Raw genomic sequence first — 19279 nt, 5'->3', positions numbered from 1 at the left:
TCACGATATTGAAGTTTGAAAGGGTTGATTTCGGTCCAAAAACACTAGTGTGTTCTTGGTGAAAGTTGATGATAATGAAGATCTAGAAGAAAAGGATGTTTTCATAGATGAATCATGAGGATGATGCATGATTAAGAAGGATAACAACAGCTATAGTGAAGAACACTTATGTTTTCGGTGTATTTGGATGAAGAACTTGATGATTCTTGAGAGAGTTTGAAGAGATTTCGGCCAAGGAATGAAAGAATGAGGAAAATGAAGTACCCTTATATATAGGTGAGAGTTTTCAGCCCTAGTTGAGTTTACAGCCAAAAACTCCATGTTAACGGCCGTAAACTCCACATGATGGAGTTTAGGGCTTGAATGTTGTATAGTGAATCTAACAAGTATTTCCTAACACTCAATCCTTGAATGTACTAGGCTTAAAACACTCAAACAGACTCTCAACAATGATAAATGATTGTAGGAGTGAGTCTGACTTAAGGTTGAATAGCTTGTCACATCATCCCCCCGTTAGATGGAATTCTGTCCCGAAATTAGTTCTCTTATTAGTACTATTGGGGTTGTACTCCTCTGATTGGCAAAATACTTAATCGTAGATCCTAGCAATCTTTCCCTAATGCTCATGATAGGGTTCATACTTAGTCCATCTATCATTATCTCGTGTATACAAGTTGTATATAATTAGGATTAGTAAGACGTTCGGATGTGCGACTCTGCCCCAGGTCCACAACCAAACAAGTAACAGGAGATAGAGCTGAAACATAAATACTAAACTTGCGTAATCATAATTATATACTACCCTCATGTATACACTCAATAATGATAGGTAGCTTGTATTCATCCTTAGCCTATGTGATTGAACTTGATCTGCTGGATGAGTGGTTCAGGAAGGTGTGTGGAGTATAATGCGATAAGATTTTGGAGGAGGTGTACTCTTCACATGAGTACTATAGGGTTTACAATACGAGGAAGACGATTCGGAGGTCTAGGTCGAGCTGACGTTACCAATGAGGAGGGTTTCGCGAATTTGACGGTCGAGGCGTCAGAAACATATGAACTTAGTATGGTAAGGACCATGCCAACTAATGACAAATGATAGAAACAGACTCTTTACTGAACAAAATTTTGGCCGATTTGAAAGAAACACTTGTTATCTGATGATGTATCTCGAGTGTGTTCGACAATGTATTCTTTGTAAACATTCTAGTGCTTTCTGTTTTCCCATTGATGTTAACACTTCTACGTATCATACCGCGATGAGCGAGTACATACAATGAAAGCATTTTGATAACTAGCATCGATACTCTGTACTACGATCCTCTTTGGTACCACTATGATCGTCTGTCATATACAAGTTATAAATAATTAAGATGAATAAGACAGTCGAATGAGTAACTGTGCTTCAAATCCGCAACCAAACAAGGAACAGGAATTAAGGCAGAATCATTCACTCTAAGTCTTCAAAATCTTAGCTATGCACAACCCTGATGTACATACTAAGTCATCATAGCTTCTCTGAACGGATCTTTTAGTTCTCTTAGATACCGTGACCTGGTGTTTTCCCCAAGTTTTAATCTTATATAAATATAAATTAATTTTTAAAGTAATTACTATTTCGAAAGCGTACCGCTGCTCGCTGGAGACTCCGGGGTTGATTCTCCTGCGGTGATCATCAAAATTCGTCCATTCGCTCATGCGTTCTTTGTTATCGGGCAGTTCCTCTGGTAGTGTCCAGTCTCACCACAACCATAGCAGACTTGGTTTTCTTCAACTTCGGGGACTTGGGAGATTGGTTGAGCCGGTGCCCTGCAAAAACAGACTGTGTGTCCCTTTCTGTGGCTGTTCAGACACTGTATTTCCCGGCATACTCTGATGTGGTGATAGTTGCACTTTCCACACTTCGGAAGGGTTCCAACATATCAACTGGCAGGTGCTGAAGCAGCAGGTGTTGTAGCGGCGTACATAGTAGTTGTTTGTTGCTCTTGCATGGGTTCCTATGTTGTTCGCTTCTTCATCCTCTTGTTCCCCGACTTCCGTTTATTGTCCTCTCCCTTTGATGGCTTGGGAACAGGGATTTCTACACCATGTCGGACTTCATGGTCGATGAGCCGTTAAGCCAGGCATTTGGCACTATCGAATGTGATTGTGTTAGAAGACAGCACATCTCCTTGGATCGGGGCAGTTAGACCCCAGATGTATCTTTTTATCTTCTATACTTCCTTCACAAAGAGCAAAACCACCACCAAATACTTCTTAAGGACTCAAAAGCACAAGAATGGAGGCTAAGGGACGATTGATTGGGTTTTGGAGGCTTATAGAATGGTAAAGATGCCAGCCCTAAAGACTTAAGGTGCTTATATAGGGTGCATCACCCTAAATTAGGGTTTCATTAATTCTCGTGTACACCCCAGGTACATAAGTGTATGCCCCGCGTACGTGTCCGGAGTCCCGATCATGCCTCGCATCAGTACGCTAAGCGTACCATGTGGTACGCCCCACGTACTGGCTTCTCATCTAGTATGCTAAGTGTACGTTGTGGTACATCCCGCGTACTACCCAATGACCAAAAGTGAAACCTTTAAATAACAAATGAGCAATAAAGAAATATACCAAGATTCAAGTGTTAAACAAAATGTACGGAGTTTATAGGAGATTTTCTCAAAAAATTACCCAACACATGTTATTAACAAAAATATTGTTTTTCTAGTGGGGATATTTCGTTAAAAGTTTGGTCCCCCAGCTTTGATAGTCTCTACTGCTAAACACAAATGTTTTAAAAGTTTGTCACTTTTGGTCTTTGATGTTTACCAAATGTAACATCTCAAGTTTTTGCCGCCTTAGTTTATGGAGTTGGCTTTTGGTCCCCCACCTTCGATATTCTACTATACGACCCTACTCGCTAAAATATTATATACACAAAATAGAAACAACAAATGAAAAAAAAAAAACCAAAAAAACACCAAAATATATAAATATGAAAAAAGATCGGACCACCGAGAAGCATAGATATCTTTCTAATTAATATTAACTCAAAAACTAAAGAATGATCCAGAAATTGTATATATTAAACCAAAACTAAAGAGTGATAATATATAATTTACAAGAAAACAAATAGTGTTTGAATAATTTACAACCACATACTTAAAAAACATGTGACCCTAACTCACGGGTTCTCTCAGTCATATATGCCTTCGAAACTCTTTCCATAATGGAGACAAACGTTCTTTATTGTTTATTCATATTTTTTATTATTTATTTCATATAATCCAGTTTTCTAATAATTTGAATCTTCTTAATACCCTATTAAGTAATATTTCCACAGACTGTATTCATTAATTTATTCGTATCATCCGTAAAGGACGAGTTTCATAATTCAGATTTCAGACATATAGAATTGAATAGATGATTAATCAATTCTGGTTCTGAAATTGTTTCCATTATGTGTAAATAATGTGTTGCTATAATCTTTTTCTGAGTTGTAATAGACAATAGTTTCAAAAGGACGTTTAATCCAAATTTATCCAATCATTAAATACCTTTTGTTAGTTTGCGGGCAAATTGAAATAAACAACCATATGGCCACACATATCAATGCAAATCTACAAAGATGAATATATATGCGATGAATTATAATTCTACAATTATGTATGGACTTGGAAACAAACTTTATAATATGTTTTAATGTATATTCAACAGCTTTGGTTTTTCAACTTCGATCAAGCTTTCTTGGCATTTTATGCAACAATGACTTGTATCATACGTATTGATAATAGTTTACTATTTGATGAAATTTTAAAAAAAAAAAGAAAAAGAAAAAGAAAAAGAAAAAGAGAGAGATGTTTGCCATAGAACAATGTGCAGAGAAGGTTGCAAACAAAAACACCAAGGGAGTAATTCATGTGAATGTTTTTGTTTTTGCATGGCTGGACCTGAAATACACTGTGGTCTCGAAAAAGAAGCTGCATGTGAACCATGCAATTAACCACCAAGACTTTAGTTGACATTTCTACTTGACTTAATTAAATACAAAATTCATTTCTATCCCCTCATCTACCAAAAAAAAAAAAAAGCAATATTGCCACCCTCTGCTTTCCAAATTTTAGTAGGATCTCTTTTTCACATATAATTTTACAAATATATGTAAAACATTTTAGAAAGACGGTGATTTTTTCGATATCATCCATTATTTAATCATATATAAATGGTTTTTTGTCTCAACATAGAATTTAATGAGGGTTGATAAACTAATCGTGTATATATTATGCACATATATGCAAACAAGAGTACGGACAAAGTAGTCCTTGTGTGAAAAGCTCCAAAGAGACCTTACAAGTACGCATAGAACCACAAGTTAATATCACTCGAAAAACACACCACAAAGACATTTCACTCCAGATGAATAGAAAGGGTTGTGACATTGAAGCAACAGGCATCAACTACACCATCTACACTCAAAAACCACAACCCCCTTTCAAGATCTTTAACAAAGATCAACAAGTTACACAACATCAACAACCCTTTCCTGATCCTGACACCAACCCCAGAGCTCGTCGGGTTCTTCGCGAAGTAAGTTGCCATGCGAAACCATGGGAGGTCCTTGCCATTGTGGGCCCTAGTGGCGCCGGAAAATCATCTCTGCTTGAGATCCTTGCCGGAAAACTCACTCCACAAACGGCAACCATCTATGTCAACCAAAAACCGGTGGACAAGTCAAGATTCAAGAAGACTTCAGGGTATGTTACGCAAAAGGATACCTTGTTCCCTCTACTCACAGTCGAAGAAACACTAGTTTTTACAGCTAAGCTCCGACTTAACCTTCCTAACGTTGAGCTGAGATCACGGGTCAAGTCGTTAATCCAGGAACTTGGGTTGACCCATGTGGCAAATGCACGTGTTGGGGATGATCGGGTTCGTGGGATTTCAGGCGGAGAGCGACGGCGGGTTTCTATAGGAGTTGCGGTGGTTCATGACCCGGAAGTGGTGATTCTCGATGAACCCACTTCGGGGTTGGATAGTAACTGCGCGTTTCAGATCATAGACATGGTCAAAACCATGGCTGAGACTAGAGGCAAGACTGTGATCCTTAGCATCCATCAGCCGGGTTTCAGAATCATCAAGCTTTTCAATTCAATATTACTCTTGGCAAACGGCACCGTTTTGCACCAAGGAACAGTTGATGAACTCAACCTCTCTCTACGGCTCATTGGGCTTGAGCCACCTCTTCATGTTAACATCGTGGAGTTTGCAATAGATTCAATTGATTCGATACAACAACAAAAGAACCAAAAGTTATCAAATCTTGAACAAGATATAATTACTGCTTCAACAAACAGAATCACACAAGGTAAATTCACTTTACAACAACTCTTTCAACAATCAAAAGTAATCGACCTAGACCACGATCACGAAGACAACAAAGATCAAGAACAAGGACAAGACCAAATGATTACAGATGGCTTCGCAAATTCAAGATTCTTCGAAGCAGTAATCTTGACTCATCGATTCTGGAAGAATATTTCTCGAACAAAAGAGCTTTTCGCATATCGAACTCTCCAAATGCTCGTATCAGGTTTGATCCTAGGCTCGATCTTTTACAACCTAGACATGGACTTGATCGGGGCTCAAGAAAGGGTAGGTTTATTTGCATTCATTTTAACATTTTTGCTATCAACGACAGTAGAAGCTCTACCAGTTTTCTTGCAAGAAAGGGAAATATTAATGAAGGAAACTTCATGCGGAAGTTATCGAGTTTCTTCATACGCAATAGCAAACGGACTTGTATACTTGCCATTTTTGCTAATTCTTGCGGTTTTATTTGCCACCCCATTATACTGGTTAGTCGGGTTGAACCCTAGTTTCTTTGCATTCTCGAGGTTCCTCCTCTTGATCTGGTTGATTCTCTACACCGCGAATTCGGTGGTGGTGTGTTTTAGCGCACTGGTTCCGAATTTCATCGTGGGAAACTCAGTGATATCAGGTGTGATTGGATCTTTCTTCCTGTTTTCGGGTTACTTTGTGTCGAAACAAGGTACGCCAAAGTACTGGATATTCATGCACTATATTTCATTGTTCAAGTATCCATTTGAAGGATTGTTGATGAATGAGTTCTCTGGTGATGCTGAAGGCAAGTGTTTGGAGTATCTGTTTGGAAAGTGTTTGGTGAGTGGTGAAGATGTGTTGAGGGAACAAGGAGGTTATGAGGATGATGGTAAGTGGAAGAATTTTGTGATTATGGTGTGTTTTATTTTGGTTTATAGGTTTATTTCATATGTGATTCTTAGGGTCAGATGCTCCCAAAGGGGACTTAAAGGTGCCCTTCTTTGAATTTTTTTGGACATTTGTAGTCTTAATTATTGAAAAAAGTGCATGAAATATTAAGCTAATATGTGGTGTACTTTATAATACGTTTTTTATACTTGAAAAACATATTTAACAATGTACAAGTTAATATTGATATTATATAAAAGACATAGTTATCGGACTAGCAATTAATCATAACCAAGAAGTTGAAAATTGTAATGAAATGGAACTTTATTTATTTATAATGACTAACATAGTTAGGAAAAAAAAATATCTAAAATCTATAGATACCATTTTAAAATGAACTTTATTATACAATATGTTAAATTTACCATTAATTAAAAACTTCTATTATTAAATGTTTATCTCTTAGTTTTATCACTAATCGTCTCTCAGTCTCAATGCTTACTGTATCTTTTTATGTAATACTAGGTGTGAGACCCATGTATTACATGAGTTTATTTAAAAAAAAAAAATTTAAAATTTTAACAATTTGAAATTTTTGAATTTATAAGAAAAATGTGAAATTTTTTGAATTGTTAAAATTAATTAGTTTTTAATGTATTGGATACATTACATATATAAACCCTTACATTATATATATAAACTCTTTCTAATAAATACCTTACATATATATTACCTTATATATTAAATATGGAACTTTAATTTAATAAAATGAAAAATACAATAAAATGACAAGTGGAAAATAGAAAATTTAAAAATTCTAGAAAATGTCATGTGTCTAAATGAATGAGAAGATGACATGGACAAAAAAAACCTTCATTTATTATAGTAGATATGTTTAGAGAGAGGAATTTTAACCAATTTTTATTAAAATAAGGTTTTTAAAGTTTAGTATTTAGCTAGGGAGTTAATTTTAATAAGAGAAAATTCGAGAAATAACCAAAAAAAGTGTGGTTTTGAAGAAAATGACCACATAAATGAGGGTTTCGGAAAATAACCAAAGGTTCTGCAGAGGGGGTTCTGCAGAACCATAAACTCCTCTGCGGAACCATAAACAACTCTGCGGATTGGTAGTAGAAAAAACTCATTCATCATTACTCGGCCGCGGAAGGAAGGTAGTCTAGTCGATTCGTGGAAAGGAGTTGTTGCGAACGTCGGACTGTGATCGGAACGGACACAAAAATGTCAAGGCGAGATCGATTTGTGGAGAAACTATACTCCGATGTGTTATCCGATGGATATGGAATTCAAGTAAAAAAATTTTCCTAATTTTTGTATAAGAACTCAAGTTATCTTTGTAGAAATCGATTATATGAATTGGAAATTAATATGTTAAATGTTATATATAAACATGTATGTTTGTTAGGGTGTAAGAATTGGAAATAAGAAATTGATTTATGCAGAGGAGCCATTCTTTTCGTCATGAACAGATCTGCAGAGGTCCTCTACTCAAGAACAGATTCACGGAGGAGCCTTCTACGGAACGACATACAGCTCTGCGGATCTTTTAATTTTTTTTTCGATTTTCTATAATTATTATCTCTTAAAATGGACCATTGGATATTGGAATCATTTTATGTTGATTATATGTATGTTAAAATCAATTTCCAATTATTTCTGTAATTTAAAAAAAAAAAAACATTGAAAAATTCTATAATTATTATTAAAATGGACCATTTATGTAAATTCTATAATATATATCGGACCATTTCTGTAAAATTTTGTCAATTATTTATAAAAAAAATAAAAAAAAAAAAAAAAAAGAGAAATTTTATTTTAAAAGATAATTATTCACATAGACTATTGTATAAAAAGTTATAGAATAAAAACGTTATTTTTGTTGCATAAAATTATTAAAAGAAACAATATATAAGTATAATGCTATAAAAATAAAAGGACAATTCTATTTAAAGTTACTTTTCAGTATTATTTTTTTAATTTCTAGCATGTATGTTTAATCTTTTGCAGCATAGTTTGCATGGATAGCCTGCAGAATGTACTTTTAGAGGGGCGTTGGGAGTGTGTTGAAAACGTACATTACAAAACTAAATAGTAGGCGAGTTGAATTATTTCGAGAGACAGCTTTTGGGATCTTCATTGGTATGCCCACCCTAAATGGTGATCCGATGCTCTGTCATTTGATGATGTTGCATGAGGTTCGTGATGTAGAGGTAGCAACGACTGGGAGGTTTCAGTTCGAGTTACAAGGCAGGGTGGTTGAATATGGTGAAACGAAATTTTGTTTGATTAATGGTTTGAGATTTGGACCATATGTTGATATAATAAATACAAAAGGCAGCACAAGTTCAACATTAAGGATCGGTTGTTCCCTTATGTGAGAGATGAAGATTTACAGCTGAAAGATTTAGAAGACTACATAAAAGGGTCAACATTCTCGACTTGTAGCGATGAGGATGCGGTAATGGTTATGCAAATGATATTTTGTTAAGGGGTCTCATAGGATGAGACGCCAATACGTGCATTCCGTCGGCAGTGTATGAGCTAGCTGATAGTTAATATAACTGGAATAGGTACTAAATTTATTATTTATTATTTATTTATAAATACTTTATGATTTATATTAATTATAATAAGTACGACAGGTTTGCGTGGGGTACGTATTTGTGGAAGTATAGTGAAACACAATTACGATTATGGTTTAGTAAAATTTATAGATATTTACGAGATAATGCAGGTGAGGGTTACACAAAGACGATGAAGTATATGGTTTAAGGTTTTCAGCTTCCGTTTAAGGTTAGTTTTAGGTGCAATTACTTATATTTTTTAAGTGCTTATAAGTTTGGACAAAGCATAATTTTTTGTCGTAATACTAGGTATGGATTTTGGAGACAGTTCCTGAAGCTTTAGGGTTTGCGCGTCGCACAGAAAATGAAATTCAAAGAATGATGACATGGAGAATAAAAACACAATTGTCTCTCGAGCAATGTTTACGTATATTAGACATTTCAGTGGTATAGTTATACATTCCTATATAGTTAAAAATTACAGCAATTTTATATAGTTAAATTTGCAAGAATATAACATCCCACGTGTTTTTGAACCAACGCTTGTTGAGATCAATTTGCCATTCTTTGTGTGTTATGTAAGTTGGACTCAAGACAAAGTGCAGTCGCCACGACAACAACATAGTCCTCCTAAGGAGTGGTATCCATCACCGCAACAACAGAGTCCTCATACATAGCAGTCTCCATCACCTCACCCGTCTCAGTTTCAGGGAGCAGACTACACCTCAGGCTCTCATTTTTGGGGAGTAGATTACACCTCAGCCTCTCATTTTTAGGAAACATACCACAAACCTCCAGAAGACAGTAAAATACACAAGTTACTTGGCGTTGTTATTCAATTGAAAACCACAATTGATCACTTTGGGAAGAGAATTGATAGATAGGAAAAAGATAAAAAAAAATTGGTGTGAACAATATGGAAAATGTGGATGTGGGGGAAGCATTTTTTTATCATGGTTTGGATCCCGAGTCAAGCCATATGTATGTGCAGACGCCACCGCCTGTTGTTAAAGTTGAGGATAACATAGTTACACCGTTAAAAGGGCGGATAAAAATGAAATCGGAAATTTGTAGGGAGCCTTACACACATGTATAAAATTAAGTAATTTCTATTTATATAGTATATAATTGTTCCAAATTAATTAACATATTGATTTTGTAGGTTCCGTCGACGGAACCATTGAAGAACAGAAAAGGGAAAAACCGCAGAAGTCAAATAATGTAGAAAAAATGTCATTACTATTGGACGGTTCTCTGGATAGTGATAATAAATTTTGGAAATTGTGGGGAAAGAACATGGGAGCGGTATTTTTGGAGCATAGACTTTTAAAAGGTAATGAGATAAATTGGGAATTTTGGTCAAGTTTACTTGGTATTGGCTTTGGATGGTTGCTCTTTGAGGTAACACACATCCCTTATTTTATATTTCAAAAAGTGTTGGATAATTAATTGTACAAAATTAAATGTTTTTTCTTCTAACACACAACATTTGGTTATCTGGTCGTCCCTACTCAAGGAAATAAAGTCGTTGTCTAGTAGATGGACGATTATTAATCCTGAAGGCATGACCTTGGAACCTGGGAAACAAAATTATTTGAGGCGTGCAGCAGCCGGGATAGTTAATGGACCACATTGGAAGGATATTGATCGGGTTAGTGTGTGTGTATATATATATATATATATATATATATATATATATATATATATCATATAATATTAAATTTGTATATATCTAATAACTTATCATTTTTTTAAGGTTTTAATTCCCATCAAGATACTGCACCTACTTTGGTATTTGGCTGATTTCGATCTCCTTACATGGAAAGTGAGTATATATGATTAAGCTGAATGGTGTGGCTTTTTTAAAACATATGCGGGTGGTGTTAGTTTCAAATCGTTGGGAGAAAGTATATTAAGTGAACTAGAACAAGGAGAAAGAGGGGATTGTGGAGTTTATGTGTGCATGTTCATGGAAATGCTTGCATCGGGTGTACCAATGGAGACGCTTCAGTCACCTAGAAATATGTAATTTAGTTACCGTAATAGGATGGCATAAATTATTTGGAGTAGACTTTAATTGTATTATGAATATTGTTTTAAGAATATTTTGTTATGTTTTGATTGTGTTATTTGGAATAGTAGACTAGTATAGTAGAGTTTTGATTAAGTTAAAATACAAGATAAACATATAACAAAACAAACCGCTAACTTAAAACAAAACAAACATACCCAACAACTAGAACAACTACCAACAGTTTGTATATGCGTATGCTCTTCTTGGAATCACACATCCCCTTCTTCATGCTTGCCACTATACTCTTCTCCTTACTCAAGAGAAACTCTAACTCAACATTCTTAGTCGTCGATTTTTTTACGACACCAAGATCCTCTTTGGAATCCAATTGCTGCTTCATGGAATAGATGAGGTTTTTGTAGTAACCATCTTCCAGTGCAACATCTTTCCATTCAAAGTAATCACGTTTCCTCAGTCTTGTCTGTATGAAACCCACATGAATAAAACATCAAAACATAATACCTAATCACCAAATGCAATTTAAGAAGCCCTAAAAAAATTTCATTAACAAATCAAACTAGATCGAAGCTTACCAAGTTATTGTTGCAGTTCCAAAAACATATACCGGGGTTAGTGAGCTTCCAGCATGTATGTTCCTTAGCTGGAACATCGTAGTCATAGTTGTTAACATCGTCTTTAACAAATACATGAGTAACTTGGAGGCGATTTCTTGCATTCGACGAGCTCGCATACATTGTGTTGAAGAATCAAACAAGTTGATTATATAAAGGAGGGTGCAGGGTGCTTGCTTCGAATTTTCATGAAGGGGTTAGAAAGAAATGAATAAGGTCCAAATCGAGGTTTTAATTTTAGCATAATTAGGAAGATAACATGTCAGGTGCCACATTGGAAGTCCAGGTAAGGGGTTTTTGACACATCACTTAGCCACGTAAGAAGGAAACTGATAGTGTACCCCTCTACGGATCAATATACACATCTGCGGACCAGTGCACACCTTTGCGGATTAGTGTACACCTCTGCATAACTGTTAGCGAATACGCATAACCGTTTTCTACGGATCAGTGTACACCTCTGCGGATCAGTGTACACCTCTGCAGATCAGTTATAGACTTATTTTAGTGGTTTTTTTGTGAGTTTGTGAGTTTCAATTACCAATAGAAGTTTTTAATTGTGTTTGTGGAGAGTGATTTGTAAAATGAGTTTTATTATTTTGTGTACAAGAGGTTCGTGGCAGTTAGTTAACAGAGATGAGGTTTACGTTAGAAATAATGTGAAAAACTATGGTTTAAATCTTCCTCTTAAATTTGACCATGAAATGTTATTACAAATGGTTAGAAGTAAGGCAGGTGTCTTAAATAGTCATATATGTTTGTCTTTTAAACACCTGGAGTTAGGGTATGTCATGAAGCTTGGAGATGAAACTGATGTATTTCAATTGAGACATGTAATGTCTAAAATAAAAAAAGACGGAGCATTTGTATTTAACGGTGGTAGGTGAAGAAGCTCTAGAACAAGAAGTGGTTAGCAACCAGTTTAATCCAGCAAAAACTAATAGAGGTCATAGAGAAAGCCAATGTGATGGAAACCATTAAGGGGAAGAGGAGATGAAGTGCCAGTGGGTTATGAAAAAAAAGTTTCGGTTACTGATAAATTTGTATCTGATACTGATACTTTTGTATCAGATAATGATAAAGAAGCAAAAGTGGGCATGATTGAACTACAATATGAAAATTTGTTCGAATTTGGAGAAGCTCCTGAAATTGGTGATCGAAGATGTGAGGAAAAATCAAATGAAGGGTGGTCGGATGATGAGTACACGCAACGAAAAACTAATTTTAATCCATGGTATTGTATTCCTTCTAATCCTGATTGTCCAGAAGCTATTCTTGAACCTGGACCATTTCACAGTTTAGGTCCGAATGATAAATTAATTGTCAATCAAACCTATAACACCAAAAAAGAGCTAGCATTTGATGTTAAATTAAAATCCGTTAAAGAAAAGTTTTAGTTAAAGGTTGAAAAATCTTCTAAATCTCGGTACCAGGTTGTTTGTATGCAAGAAAAATGCCATTGGCGTTTATACACAACTCTCATTAAAAGAACATCAATGTTTGAAATTAAGATGTTTAATGATGAGCATACATGTTGTTCATTGCTTATAAAAACTAATCCTGGTACTGTAGCATACATAAAAACTAATTTGGAGGATCATTTTGAGTATTGCTTTTTTGCTATTGGATGTGCGGTAATATATTTTTAAATATGTTTGTTATTTTCTTAAATGTTTATAAACAAATTATATTGTTGATATGTTAATGGTTTTTACATTGTTGTTGCAGATACGTGCTTTCAGAGAGTGTTGTAGAAAAGTTATTATTATGGATGGTGCTCATTTGAAGGGAAAGTACAAAGGCACCATCTTGTATGCAGTAGCCATGGATGGCAACGATCAAATCTTGCCTATTGAGTATGGAATTTGTCCAAAAGAGACTACGGATTCTTGGACATGGTTTCTTGAAAAACTACATGAATGCATTGGTGATTTCGAAGGTCTGACAATGTTCACAGATAGGGCACCCGCAATTGTTGTAAGTTTTAAAATGTTTTTCCAAATGATCAACATCGATTGTGCGGTTTTCATCTAATAGGAAACATAATCCACACCTTTGGAAAAAACAAAAAAAAAACAATTTTCTTTTGGAAGCTTATAAGAGCTTACAAAACTATTCAGTTTGAATTCTATTGGGGGAGACTTCGTAATATAAGAGATGATGTAGATACTTATCTAAGTCAAATTCCACGTGAGAAATGGACCAGAGTGTATTGCCCTACCATGAGGTATGATTATATGACCTCAAATACTGAGGAGTCCATGAATGTTATATCAAATAAAGCAAGGAAGTTGTTGTTGGATTAGTGTCTAAGCCCGTAACTATATTTGGTAAGTACTTGATGTCACACCCCAAAACCACGAACGGCGGAAACGTTCAGGGGTAGAGGACGTCATGTACAGTATCACAACAGTGTAATATAATAAACAAGTAACAACATCATCCATTGCATTATAAGTAAAGTTTTAATACATGTGTGTTCTTTCAGTGTAGTAAGACACCAAAAATATACAATCAAAAATAAAAGACGAGACTTGTCTGCTTCATCTTCTCAAAACCTGGCCTCCATACCTGTCTACTGGTGACCTGAGAATACAAGTTATTTTGAAAGCGAGTATCAGCTTTAAAGCTGGTGAATTCATAAGTATATAAGTGTCATTCCCTTGTTTGTGAAAATCTGCTATGAAGACCATGTAAATCGTTTAAATGAAAATGTTGATGTAAGTATGAAATCCCTAGAAAAACCCTTATTTTCTATAAGTATGAAATGTAGTCTTCTACCAAGACCCGAATGTTTTGTTTGTAAAATGATAGTTTGTCCTTTGTGTAGACTAGTACTAAAAGTGCTTAGTCTAACTCATCGTTTATGTGAATGTGTCACAAAACAAAGTAAACAGGAAAAATGTAATATTGTAAGTGTTGTCACTGGGTACTAGGACCAACACTACATCGCATTAAGCGAAAAGTATAACCTAATGAACATCCGAAGATAGTCCAATTGTCCTCTGTAGCAGCAGCAGGTGGGTGGAAGGGTTAGTCCCAAATCGATTTCCTAATATAAGTAGTAACCTTAGACCTCCGAAGATGGTCATCAACCACTGGTGCTAAACAGTTGGGTTCGGAATGGTAAGTCCCGTCTAGTTATTCCCATTGAACCTGGATAAGAAAGACAATTTACACAGTAAGTACTACTAAATCATCCTCATAGTCCTAAGTACAAATATCTAGGTAAGTGAATGCAGGATAATGCACCTATGTAAAAGTGTTCATGTATGGTGTTCATGTATGTGTGTCCATGTAACAGGTAAGTATATGTAAACATATTCATGTATCAAGTAAGCATCTGTAAGTACTCATGTATCAGGTAATGTACTAGTATAGACTCATGAATGAACTGACTCTTGTGTGACTCCTTGTAATAGAAGCAATGTTTGATATCTTCCCATTATCCCTATGATAATCTACTGTAATATAACTAGTTGATCATGTAAGTTTACACACTCTTACTACTCAAGGGTGTGAGAAACTAAATGAAAGATGCAAACTATAACATCAATACATATATAAGAATATAAGTGTATATGCATAGTTTAATTCAAGAATGAAAAATGGTTTTGTAAGACATCTTATGGGTTTTGAACAATAAATAACAATGACTTGATGTCATTTGAATAAACATTTCAAAAGTAAAAAATTTGGTAACAATGTGCTTTTAAGATGTAAAACCATTTCATGCATCACATTTTATAGCATGTGAAATCTGTTAACTGACAAACACAGTTATAAAATACATATCAATGATTTAATAACATGTTTGTTTCTACTTGTATTCCCCCCCCCCCCCATTAAAGCATTTAAAATCATTTAAAACATTGATTAGGGGTATTAACTCACCTGCAGTTGGTGATTGGGATGAATTGGACGGTATCAGATTGCTAGGTGTCAAGCGAGGACTTGTGCACACACTACGATCCTAATGAACATATAATCACACGTATATGCACTCAATTAGACTCAAAAGACTAATTGATAATGTTTAAAACATCCTAGACATAGTTAAGACTTTATATAAGTGTTTTAAGCCGTAAAGACTTCATCTAAGCTATTGTGGGACAGGGTACTTGTGTTTAGGGTTTCCAAGGACCCTATATGAGAGTTTACTCTCCATTACGGTTGTAAACTCTTGAGTTTACGGCCGTAAACTCCCAAACATGTGTGTTTGGTGTGTTTTGAAGTCCCAAATGCTTTCTAGAATTATTCTAACCTAGTGGCTATGTCCTTGGAAGGGTTTAAGCTCTAGAAGTACTTCAATTAGGAGTTTACGGCCTCAAGGACATTTCCCCTTGGAGTTTACGGCCGTAAACTCCCTTGGGGTGTTTCCTTTGTTGATTTCAAGCCTCATGCACTTGTGGGATATGTTCTAGACTCTTATTCCTAGTATATGAAGGCATTAGGCACACCTTAGTGCCCTTTATAGGAGTTTACGGCCCAAGAACCATGTCTTGGCCGTAAACTCACTTGGTTAAGTGATTTTGGTGTGGTTTGGTCCTTCTATTTAGTGGGTACAATTTCTTGTAAAGGTCTAGGGCTTTAGGTGTCATGAAAACACCCTTTGTGTCCATTTACATGGAGTTTACGGCCTAGGAGAGTTCTGGGCCGTAAACTCACTTTCATTTGTGTCATTTGATGTGTTTAAGACTTTAAACTACTTGGGAAATTAGCCTAGATGCAAGCCTTAAAGTCCTAGTGTCCTCAAAACACCCTTTTAGTGTTAGGAAATGGAGTTTACGGCCTAAGAGAGTTCTGGGCCGTAAACTCCCAATCTTGGGTGGATTTGTGTATGTTTTCATGTCCCTAACATGTATACCTAATGGTCTAAGGCCTTATCCTAGCACAAGTGTCAGTTTTGGCTTCGTTTCGGGAGTTTACCGCCCAAGAACACCTTGGGGAGTAAACTCCTAGATCTAATGATTTAGCCATCTAAATCATGTTATAAGCATCTAATATGTATTCTAACACTACTAGAAAGAGTTACTCATAATCTGGGATAAAAACCCGAAGATCCGTCAGAGAGAAAATGGCTTTTCTCTAGTTGGAATTGTGAATAATGAATTAATTTAATTCAGAAAACTATTTATAGTCCTGAAATATTTTGGCAGAAAATATTTTTATTCTGGAACTTGGACTGTAACATTATGAAACTTGAAATGTCCAAATTTCACAAACCTAGGAGCATCCACTCTCCTGATATCTCCTAAAGGGTAAACCCTAATGTACACAAACTTATTCGGGAAAAGTCTGAAAATCACTGAAATTGGATTGGCTTCGATTGAATAGATATTGTTCGTACAAATGGATATTTCGGGTTGTCACATCATCCCCCCGTTAGAAGGAATTTAGTCCTAAAATTAGAATGTAAGCAAATAAGAAATTACAAATAACTAAGCAAAAAGGTGAGAGTATTTCAGTTTCATCTGATCCTCACGTTCCCAAGTGAATTCCGGTCCACGCTTTGCTTTCCAGCGCACCTTCACTATCGGGATGCGGCTCTTCTTGGTTTGCTTGACCTCTCAGTCCATGACCTCTACTGGTTCTTCCACGAAGTTGAGGCTCTCGTTGATCTCGATCTTGTCGAGTGGAATAACAAGAGTCTCGTCGGATAGGCACTTTTTCAAGTTTGACACGTGGAAGGTAGAATGTACGTTACTGAGTTCTTTCGGTAGATTGAGCTTGTAAGCCACAGGGCCGATTCTTGCAAGAATCTCGAAAGGCCCTATGTATCTTGGATTGAGCTTCCCACGCTTTCCAAAGCATATCAAGCCCTTCCAGGGTGAGACTTTCAGTAGGACACGGTCGCCCACCTGGAACTCCAATGGTTTCCTACGCTTGTCGGCGTAGCTTTTCTGTCGGTCTCTAGAGGCTTTTAATCGTTCACGAATTTGAACGATCTTCTCTGTCGTTTCCCGAATGATCTCCGGACCCGTGAGAGTGCTTTCGGGAACTGGTCCCTTAGCTAACTGGGTATCACCCACTTCAGCCCAGCATAGAGGGGATCTGCACTTCCGGCCATAGAGGGCCTCGAATGGAGCTGCCTTTATGCTCGTGTGATAACTGTTGTTGTAGGAGAATTCGACAAGGGGTAAATGAGTATCCCAAGCTTTTCCAAAGTCAATCACACAGGCGCACAACATATCTTATAGGGTTTGGATAGTCCTCTCACTTTGCTCGTCGGTCTGTGGATGGTAGGCTGTACTCATGTCCAACCTAGTTCCTAGGGAATTTTGTAATGACTGCCAGAACCTCGAAGTGAATCTACTATCTCGGTCTGAGATGATAGATAAAGGAACACCATGCAGCCTTACAATCTCCCTAATGTAAGTTCTAGTAAGTTTCTCCATCTTGTCTGTTTCCTTGATCGGTAGGAAGTGTGCAGACTTGGTCAGTCTATCGACGATGACCCATATGGAATCAAGTCCACCCGTTGTCTTGGGCAACTTGGTTATGAATTCCATAGTGATCTGCTCCCACTTCCATTCCGGTATCTCCGGTTGTTGTAGAAGACCGGAGGGTTTCTGGTATTCGACCTTGACCTTTGCGCAAGTAAGGCATTTACTCACGAAGGTAGCAATATCTGCTTTCATGTTAGGCCACCAGTATAACTTTTTAAGATCCAGATACATCTTATCTGAACCCGGGTGGACGGAATAACGAGTGTTGTGAGCTTCGGTCATGACCAAGTCTCTGAAGCCACCATGTTTTGGTGTCCAGATCCGATCCATGAGGTATAAGGCTCCGCCACCCTTGACTTCCAAGTTCTTATCCATTCCTCTAAGGGATTCACCTGCCACGTTTTCAGGTTTCAAAGCGTCGAGCTGAGCCTCCTTTATTTGCATGGACAAGTGTGAATGGATAGTTAGAGTCAAAGATTTGACTCTACGACCAGTATATTCTTTCCGACTTAGGGCGTCGGCTACTACATTGGCTTTACCCGGATGATAACGAATTTTGCACTCGTAATCACTAAGTAGCTCGACCCACCGTCATTGTCTCATGTTGAGCTCTTTCTGGTCAAAAATGTGTTGCAGACTCTTATGGTCTATAAAGATCGTGCTTTTGGTACCGTAAAGGTAATGTCGCCAGATCTTCAGAGCAAACACGACTGCTCCTAGTTCAAGATCGTGGGTTGTGTAGTTAACCTCATGTGTCTTCAGCTGTCTCGAGGCATAGGCGATGACTTTACCTCGCTGCATCAGAACACATCCGAGTCCTTGATTGGACGCATCGCAATAGACAATAAAGTCTTTTATCCCTTCGGGGAGGGATAGTAATGGGGCGGTGCACAAGGCTCGTTTAAGCGTTTGGAACGCTCTTTCCTGTTTCTCTGCCCAGTCAAAGGCCACGCCTTTCTGGGTCAGGGTGGTAAGAGGTTTCGCTATGCTGGAGAAGTTCTGAATGAACCTGCGATAGTAGTCAGCTAGACCTAGAAATTGACGAATTTCGGTAGGTGTCTTTGGTGCTGACCAGTTCTCAATGGCTTTGATCTTGGAGGGGTCCACGTGTATACCTTCTTCACTAACCACATGGCCCAAAAATTCGACTCGCCGAATCCAGAATTCGCACTTTGAGAACTTCGCGTAGAGCTTCTCCGATCGCAACGTTTCTAAGATTTTTCGGAGATGTTGACTATGTTCTTCCTTAATGCAAGAGTAGATGAGTATGTCATCAATGAAGACGATGACGAGCTGATCCAAGTAAGGGCGACACACCCTATTCATCAGATCCATGAATACTGCGGGCGCGTTAGTTAATCCGAATGGCATCACTACCAACTCGTAGTGCCC

General features: G+C 36.9%; 1 protein-coding gene across 1 annotated transcript; it reads left to right on the top strand.

The window, feature by feature from the left end:
* The first annotated feature begins 4273 nt into the window (after positions 1 to 4273).
* LOC111879294 (ABC transporter G family member 5) lies at positions 4274 to 6386 on the top strand. Its single transcript, XM_023875747.3, has one exon. It carries the CDS (start codon positions 4399 to 4401, stop codon positions 6325 to 6327), a length of 1929 nt encoding a protein of 642 aa, XP_023731515.1. The 5' UTR covers positions 4274 to 4398; the 3' UTR covers positions 6328 to 6386.
* Positions 6387 to 19279: the final 12893 nt, after the last annotated feature.

Source organism: Lactuca sativa, chromosome 1 (assembly GCF_002870075.4).
Source record: "Lactuca sativa cultivar Salinas chromosome 1, Lsat_Salinas_v11, whole genome shotgun sequence".
NCBI classification, from domain to species: domain Eukaryota; kingdom Viridiplantae; phylum Streptophyta; class Magnoliopsida; order Asterales; family Asteraceae; genus Lactuca; species Lactuca sativa.
The sequence above is the reverse complement of the archived record's forward strand: the minus strand, read 5'-3'. Positions and strand labels throughout refer to the sequence as shown.